General features: G+C 56.5%; 2 protein-coding genes across 2 annotated transcripts in view; both read right to left on the reverse strand.

Annotated features, from left to right (window-relative positions):
* The window catches only part of CRYBG2 (crystallin beta-gamma domain containing 2), a 29,471-nt gene extending 28,389 nt beyond the window's left edge, over positions 1 to 1,082 (reverse strand). The window contains exons 1-4 of the mRNA XM_024766878.1: positions 1,051 to 1,082; positions 898 to 999; positions 610 to 635; positions 15 to 115 (exon numbers count right to left, since the gene is read on the reverse strand). Of these exons, the coding sequence (XP_024622646.1) occupies positions 15 to 115; positions 610 to 635; positions 898 to 999; positions 1,051 to 1,082 (261 nt within the window). The remainder of the gene's footprint in view (positions 1 to 14; positions 116 to 609; positions 636 to 897; positions 1,000 to 1,050) is intronic.
* Positions 1,083 to 1,319: 237 nt separating this feature from the next.
* ZNF683 (zinc finger protein 683) lies at positions 1,320 to 7,920 on the reverse strand. Its single transcript, XM_024766892.1, is given in 8 exon segments — positions 1,320 to 1,396; positions 1,399 to 1,655; positions 1,657 to 1,691; positions 2,709 to 2,837; positions 3,944 to 4,638; positions 6,027 to 6,231; positions 6,846 to 6,970; positions 7,854 to 7,920. Coding segments are annotated over 7 exon segments (1,512 nt in total). The 5' UTR covers positions 6,960 to 6,970; positions 7,854 to 7,920.
* Between the last annotated feature and the right edge of the window lie 566 nt (positions 7,921 to 8,486).

Raw genomic sequence — 8,486 nt, forward strand, 5'->3', positions numbered from 1 at the left:
CCTGTCTGCGCTACTTCTTTAGGCCCCCGGAAGCGCCAGGGGCCCACCGGGTCCCGGTGCTGGAAGCCTTCAAGCTGGGCCTGCACAAAGTAGGGCGGAAAGGTGGGTCCTGGGGCTAGAAGGGGCCAGGAGGCTGCACTGAGCCAAGCGTCTTTCCCGCCCCCCCGGAGAAGGACGGGCTAGAACGCAGGGGCGGAGCCAGGGGCGGGAATGGGCGTGATTGGGGGGGCTAGCCTGATTGGTTGGCATGTTGGGCGGAGCCAAAAGGGTGACCGGGTGGGCTTGGAACCTAGACCTCGATACTGGTGGGGACCGACGCCGACCCTGCCCTTACCCTGCCATGGTGGGCCCTTATGAGAGTTCTCTCTCTCCGTCCTGGAGACCCTATGACACAGCGGGAATCTCGCCTGTGGGGGAATCTTCCCCTGGTGGGGAAGCCTATCCGAAACCCACAGGGATGGGAACGGCGACCCCTGCTGGAAGTTGGCCAACTATTATGATTTACCAATACTACTACTGTTGTGACTATAACCTGGGCCTCCTGTACCCCCAAAGGGCAGTACCCTTTCCCACCTGATGCTACCTCTCTTAACTCTCGGGGGGGGGTACCTTGCACATTGGGGGATCCTCTGGGACTGCGGGAAGAAAGACCATCAGGAGGGTCCCAGTTCCCCAGGCTCTCTGCCAGTTCTTCCCTGCCGGCAGTCCTTGTAGGACCTCTACCCCTTCACCGAGCTTGGTGCCTCCTTAGCCATTTGTCCTCTGTGATGACTGGTCCTGACACACAGGGGGACATCTTGCTTGTGGGTCATGAGTGGACACTGATATCCTTGTGTTCCTGCCTCTCCCACAGGGAGCTCAGATCCTGGCATGTACAGAGGGAGGAGTATGCCGCACCTGACCACGGCAGGGAGCACCAGCTGAGGGAGCACGTAGGAACTGTGAGACAAGAATGTTGCGGCAAGCAGCAGACAGGCATCTGGGCAGGTGCTGGAACATCTGTTCGGAAAAGAGGGCAGTGTGTCCTGTGCTTGGCAGCACGGTCTGCACCTTGCAGCGACCTGGAAGGCTGGACTGTCCATCGGCGAGCTGAGATGGTGGGGCTGGTCCCAGATAGGTCCCAAACGGAGTGGAACTCAAACCCAACCAGAGTAGATGGCTGCAGGCACCCACCCCACGCGGTGGGCAGCATAGTCTCTTCCTGGCTGTGTTCCCTGAACTGCCAGGTGGAGTGGGGTGTGAAGTCTGGCAAATACATGGTGACCTCCCCCTCCACTATTGAAGCTCAGGAGGCCTCAACTCATCATAGAGAAAATCCTTTAATTGCTCTGCCCCTGCCCCCTCCCCAGGGCAGTCCTGGCACCACTGCTCAGGCTGGCTGCCCTTGCCTTCCCCGGGATGCTGAGGACACCTTGACCTTGTCCACGTCCCAGTCTATCTGCCTCTCTGATGGGGCCACCACAAGATCTAGTGCCCCCTGGTGCCATCGGGCAAGGCAGGCAAGAGACGCCAGGGGCAGGTGGGTGTGAGCAAGGCTGCAGGGCCGTGGTGCATGCAGCCGATGGTGCAGCTTCAGGTGGATGTGCTGCGTGAAGCGACTTGGGCAGACACTGCACTGGAAGGGCCGGGCCCCTGAGTGCAGGCGCAGGTGAGTCGAGGTTGCTGGAGCTGCTGAAGCGTTTGTGGCACATCTGATGGGAATGGGCACTGGCGTCAGCTCTGCCCACCTGGTTGACCCAGGATCTCTGCTCCCCCTCCCCATCTTGAAGATACCCCCCTACCACCTCCCTGTAATGCAGGCCTGGAAGCTTTCCCCCCATGATTCCTCCCCGGGACCCACAGTGTCTGGCAGATTGTAGCCAGTCAGACTGGGTTAGTATCTTGGTTCTTTTACTCCCTGCATGACCTTGTATAGGTGACTTCCCCTCTCTGATCCTTGCTCTCCTTATTGGTAACATGAGAGTATTAATACCTAACCTCATAGGTTTGGTGGACTGAATGAGATAATCACATAGAACCCTTATGCGTGGGGCTGCAGCTTTAGTGGGCGTAATTAACATTTACTGGGAGCTGCTACATGCCAGGAACTGGTCTCGTGTACTAGTCTTCTCCAGGACTCTGGAGAAGCAAGACTAAGTACTACTCCTATATTACAATGAAAACGCAGAGGCTCAGAGAAGTGAAGCCACTAACCAAAGCTCACACAGCAAGTTGGAGGCAGAGCTAGGATTTGAACCCAGGTAGCCCAGACTATAACCACTATGCTGCTTTTATTTCTGCCTCTTTAAAACAGGGAAAGAGTCTGGGCACTTCTGACCTCCCAAGGGACATGGTGAGGCTCAAAGAGGGAGGGAGCTAACATTGAGCTGATGTTATAAGTAGTGTTTATATACTTTGCACACACTATAGCATTAACTCCTCCAACTATGCTGGGAAGTAGGCAATGGGTATCCCCAGGACTCCTAACTTCATTCTTCTCCCCCCACAGACATACATCTCTTTTCTCCCCTCCAGGCCCAGGGGGTGACCTCCAATATCACGTCCTGGCCCTTCCCTTCCACCTCCCTCTTTCCCCCAACCCTTGCCTCTAGTCCTGTCTCCACTTGCTCAGGATGGTTGGGGAATGGAGGCCACGGGTGCCATTCCCCAGGGGCCTAGAATTTTTCCACAGCCTGCAGGAGTACAGGGGAGGGGGAGGATGGTCTCACCGGGCACTTGTGGGGCCGCTCCCCAGTATGCACCAGGTGGTGCTTCTGCAGGTGGGCGAACTGGGTGAAGCTCTTCTGGCACAGGGCACACTGGAACGGGCGCTCCCCGCTGTGCACACGCAGATGGACCTGAGCCAGGTGTGGGAGAAATGCTGCCAACTGCCCAGAGCCCTCCAGCAGAGCCGGGGATCCTCTTCAAATCTCTACCCACATCCCCATAGGGCCCCCTTTTGGCATCAAGGCCTCTCAATCCCCCTGCATCTGTATCACCTCCCTGAAGGCCAATCTACCACTCCCCAGGATCCCCTCTCTCTCTCTGCTGCCCTGCAAGAGGGGAGATGGCTGTGGTTAGCAGACCAGGTGAGGGGTACCCCGTGTGTGTGTGTGTGTGTGTGTGTGTGTGTGTGTGTGTATCTTGTGCAGTGCTTCTCGAAGTATGGTCCACAGACCCGCAGCATCAGCATCACCTGGGAGGGTGTTAGAAATGCAGATTCTCAGGCCCCACCCCAGACCAGCTGAATTAAAATCTCTGGGGCTGAGCCTAGGAATATGCATGTTTACTAGCTCTCCAGGTGGTTTGAGGCTCGTTAAAGTTTAAGAATTCATGCCCTAGAGGATGCAGAAGGGCTGTTCTCCAGTAACTGTAACTTTTCCTCAACTTCAGCAGGTGCCAACTCGCGCCTAGCTTCCGGTCTTTGCTGATACACAGAGATGTGCCCATGGTTGCCCCCTGCTGGACGATGCCTATAATGATGCTTACAGCACAGCGCTGATGTGCAGGATCCCACATGAAAAAGGCTGGTTGTCAGGTCTGTGGTCTAGACTCACTAAAATCTACCTGTTCCCCTGCCTGAACTTCAAATAAGTAAACAAGAGGAGGCTTAACTGGGAATCAGAGAGGATGGTTGTTCAAGAAAGGGCTTTGCCCTAGATGTTGAGAGACTGAGATCAAGACCTGACTGCACCATTAAATCAAGGCAACCTTGGGCAAATCTTTTCTCAGTTTCCCTATTTTTAACTTAAATGAGAGGATCTCATAGACAGTCTTTTAGTGTGGAGAGGACTCCTCTCTACGGATGTGAAACTGAGGGGCCAAATGAACCAGCCAAGGTCATAGGCCCTAGAGGTTGCCCAGGAGTTCCTTCTGGCTGTAAGGTCCTTGATTCTAGAAGCAGGATGGGAGGGGTGGTCATTGAAGGATGCTGAGGGGAGCCATGGAGCCCAGAGGCAGATACCTTGAGGTTGGAGAGCTGCCCAAAGCTCTTGCTGCACACGTTGCACTCATACAGGGTTTTGCCATTCTTTTTCTTCAGCGGATAAGGCAGTGCCGAAGAGCCCGCCTGGGAGCCCGGCGGGGCCGACTTTGCTGGAACCGCCCGGCCAGCATGCTCCAGCCCTGTGGAGTCGGTCCTGGCAGCTGCAGAGCCTGGATTCCGGGCCTGGGAGGGTTGGGTTTGGCCAGAGGCTTGAGAGGCCCCTGCGTAGGGGTGCAGGGTCTCCCCCTGGGTGCTGGAGTGCCCGGCCTCATAGACATTCATCAGCAAGGTGGGCACAGCCATGGTGGTGTAGGAGGTGTTCTGGGGCAGCATGAAGAGGGAGGGACACTGCACAGAAGGTAGGCCCCCACAGGTGACCAGGTAAGGTGAGGGGAGGAGAAGTGGGTACACAGGATAGAACGGGCAGAGGTGGGATGGGAGTTCTTTGGAAATGGGGGTGGGTGGGGGCCAGGAGCAGAAAGCCAAGGGGCTGGGGCTCTTTTTATCTTGCCAAGGGTTTGGGAAAGAGCTGTTGTGAGGAGAGAAGGATGGGCCGGGGGACCCCTCGCCAGCTCTTCCCCGCTGGCTTCCCATCTTGTCCCTGCTCAGAGGGTACTTGGCTGTGAGTTTTTCGCCATTGGAGGAGCCGGCAGGCCGCCTTGGTGGCTGGTGCCCTGAGCAGGAAAGGGAAGACGGTCAGGGCCGCACAGACTTGGGTAAAGTTCTGCTCTGCATCAACCTGCCTGGCTCGGAGCTGAGAGAGGGCTCTAGCCTGCACGGCACGTCCCCTCTCTGGGCTTTCCTGGTCTGCAATTGCCCTTGCCAATAAAAGAGGCTAGAATGTGTGCAGCGCATAATAATTTCAGAGAGTGAAAGCGGTTCAAGAAACCTATTAGACGCACAGGTGGAGAAGTCAAGTGGGCAGTTGGGTGAATTGGTTTGGAGATTAACAGAGCAGCCTGAGCTGGAGACATAAATCTGGGTGCCATGGGCCCAAATGAGATCCCATAAAAGGTGGTCCTAGATCTGCTGTGTCCAAAATGGTAGCCACCAGACACATTTAAATTGATTAAAATAAGTACAGTAAAGACTTCAGTTCCTCACTTGCACTAGCCACACTTAAAAGGCTCAGTAGGTATGGTATCAGACAGCACAAGTACAGAGCATTTCCATTACTGCAGGAAGTTCTATCAAACTGCTACTCTAGATAAAGAGAACAGGAGAGAAGGGGGGAAAGAAGAGAGAGGAGAGGAGAAGAGAGGAGATGGGAACATGGGAGGAGAGGGGAGGGGAGGGATGAGGCGGCGGCTCTGGACTGAGTTCCTGAGCAGGGGAAGACTTAGGAGGTACGTAATGGAGAGCAAGCAAGGGAGACTGAGGTGCAACAGCCAATGAGGTAGGAGTTACACTGGGAGTGATATAAAGTAAAATATTAAATATGTATAAAGATTAAAAAGTAGATTGTCTGCTTGGATCCTCATTTATTCACTCAACCAGCTTTACTGAGCTGCTTTACTCTGTGCTGGGGAAATAAAGGACACAGCAGCATGGTCCCTGCCCTCCAGGTCGAGTTGCATAAGGAAATGGGGTATCGTAAGCAATAAACATAGAACGTAGGTTAGTGAGATTGTACTTTTGTGGAAGAAGAAACTGGCCTCCATGATGTCATAGAGCCAGAAATGGCAGAACCATGACCCCACCCACGACTCCCTGACTCCCAGTCAGGGCTCCTGTCTTATAAAATAGGCCCCTCTAGCTCAAACACTCTAGGCAGACAAAGCGCCACTCTCAACCGCCGGGAATAGCTACGCCTACACCAGATCCCATACCCACGCCTGAGAAAACCACTGCCCACCTCCTCTGCTCACCTCTGCTCACGTGTCACCACCTGAGAGGCCCTCGCACCCCCAGGCAGAGCTCCAGCTCAGAATGTGGCAGTAACACGTGCTTGAGGCACTGTCCTCACGAGTGACACTGGGTCCGCAATGTCTCTCACCCCAAAGCTAACAGTGCTTCCCACCTCCAGCCTCCACCAAGGTGCAGCCCCGTGCCCTGGGCTTACTTGTGCTCGAGGCATCCTCTCTGAGACCCTGCGGGGCTGTGCCCGGGGGTGCCGACTTCAGGGTGCACAGGTATACGTCCGGGCCCTGAGGGCAGGCCAGCAGGGAAGACCTGGCCAGTGCCAGTGGCAAGGGGCACAGCCAGCTGGCACAGGACGGGCCATGGGCATCCACTGTGTCTGGAAGTGGCCTGAAGCCTGGCAAGACCTGGAAGGCAGGGGGAAGGGGCTTGGGGGCCAGGGACTGGGAGTTCCACCCCTAGTTTGGTTTCCAAAGCGGGAGGAGAAGCTAAGACCAACCCCCAACCTACACCCGCCTCCACCATGTCTGTCACTCAAATGGCTTCCCCTTCCCTCATCCGCGTTCCCAAGGGACTCACACGTCCACCCCCAGGGTTACCCTCCCCCTGCCCCAGAACCCCTCACTCAGCCTTGCTCTTCCTCCTCCCCTTCCTTCCTGACCACCCTCAGACTATCTACCTGAATGGAGCCAAGGTGAACGTAGAGAAAATTCTCATCAAAGATTGTGTACCCCACAGGAGGGCCCTGAGCCTCCTCCCTCTAAGGCCCGGGCCACGGTCACACAGCCAAGCTTCCTGCATGGCCCTGTCCCTTCTCATGCCTCACAGGAGAGTCGGGCCCCTGGGGCACGGGAGAGGGTCTCTGGCACTTCCAAAGGCACATTCCCATGATGTGCCGGGGTACGGGTGCTCAGGACCAGGGGAATCTAGGCCCCTTCAGATTTTCCCCCTACTTCTTCCTAACATCCCCTCCTTCCAGAAGCAGCCTGGACTCAAAATTGGGGATGGGACCGCATCTTACCTGATCGCCTTGGCAGAGCTGGAAGTCCGAGTGGGGGGACAGGGAGTCTCCTGTGCTCTCCAGGGGCTTAGTCTTGTGGCAACAACCCAACTCTGGAGCGGGTTCCTCCTTCATGCCCCCACTACCTGCTGGGAAGACAGGTCAGTCACAGGTGAGCAGTGAAGGTCCTCCAAATAAGAGCCTGTCTTCGAGGACTGGCTCTCCCAGGAAACCACTGTGTGACCTTGAGTCAGTCACTGCCCCTCCTGGCCTCAGTTTCCCTATCTGCAAACTGGGAGGGTTGGACTGGCTGATGTGAAAGGACTGTCTCAGCAATGACATGAAAGCCAATGATGTTTTCCTGGTAGGGGCAAGAAGAGGATTGAATGGAGACTGGCCAATCAGAGGCAAAGAGCACAGCTGGCCTGAATCCCATCCCTGGGGAAGAGAGGAGAGAGGAGGGTCTTCATGGAGGTACTTCAAGGTAAGCTCAGAGATCTGAGGAAACATTCCAGACCTCCTCAGGGCCACAGGAAATTGAGAAGCTATTCCAAGACTCTACCAACCACAGGCTCCTCACTGAGGGGTGCCCCTGTCCCCCAGCTCATACACACAACTTTTCTGGGCCTCTGAGGAAGCCCCAGTGTCCTGCCACCCAGACTTTCCGGGCTCAGCTTCCTCAGCAGGGGTGGTCTGAGCGAGCGGACCCAGAGTCCCCCGGTCCTGACTGGCCTGACAGGAGGCTGCCCTGTGCCAGCTGTCTGCTCGGCTAGCGCCTCACTTCTCTGCTGCTTTCACTGAGGCCCGCGCAGCCCAGGGACCACGCAGCTCGGCAAGTGTCCCGAGGCCCTTCCCTTTCCCCCCCGTAACCCTCCATAACCCCTGGTTCCCCTCAGAGCCTGGCACCCTCACGCGGGTGTCTCATTCCTCCAAAACCCGGTCTCCTCTCCCTCTTCCCTGACTCCTCCCAACCTGCCCCAGGTCTCAGAACACCCTAGAAGGAGAGGCGGCCTGGGTGAGGCTCTTCACCTGGCTCGGCAGAAGTCCCTTCTGGCTGGGGAAGGAAGCAGGTGGGCAGGTGGGCCACCAGCCTCTGTCTGTGTTTGCGGCCCCCGTGGGTGTGAGAGGTGACAGGAAGGCGCTACATTTGAAGTTGCCACAAATAGGAAGGGGGGGCAGGCAAGCAGGCGGGGGCCCTATGGGACCTGACAAGGGCGAGCCGCCCACCTGCCTTTACCTACCTGAGACAACCATGCCAGAGCTTGGGGCCACAGTAAACTTCAGTGTTCGGGCTGGGATGGAGTGGGGTGTGGTTAACTCTGGTTCTCAGAGAACTCAGATGGCTGAGCAGGAGGGGGACAGAGCAGGGCTCAGAGGCTGGAGCTGGGGTCCTTCCAGGGATGCGGGCCCAGCGAGGACAGAGACAGGCAATGATGTTGACAGGGAAGACAGTGACGGTGGTGGCAGGGAAAGAAACAGGCAGAGACAAGAGCAGGCAACATAGGGTGAGGCAGGGGAGAAAGCAGGAATCCGACCTCACACAGCAGGCACCTAGGAGGCAACGAGTACATCTTCCTCCTCTTTGTCCCATCTCTGATTTCTCGGTTCTGGGGAATCCTTTCTCTAATTTAGATAGAATGCCGAGGGACCCCCCCCCCCCCC

Source organism: Neophocaena asiaeorientalis, unplaced genomic scaffold, assembly GCF_003031525.2.
Source record: "Neophocaena asiaeorientalis asiaeorientalis breed wild unplaced genomic scaffold, Neophocaena_asiaeorientalis_V1.1 scaffold79, whole genome shotgun sequence".
NCBI classification, from domain to species: domain Eukaryota; kingdom Metazoa; phylum Chordata; class Mammalia; order Artiodactyla; family Phocoenidae; genus Neophocaena; species Neophocaena asiaeorientalis.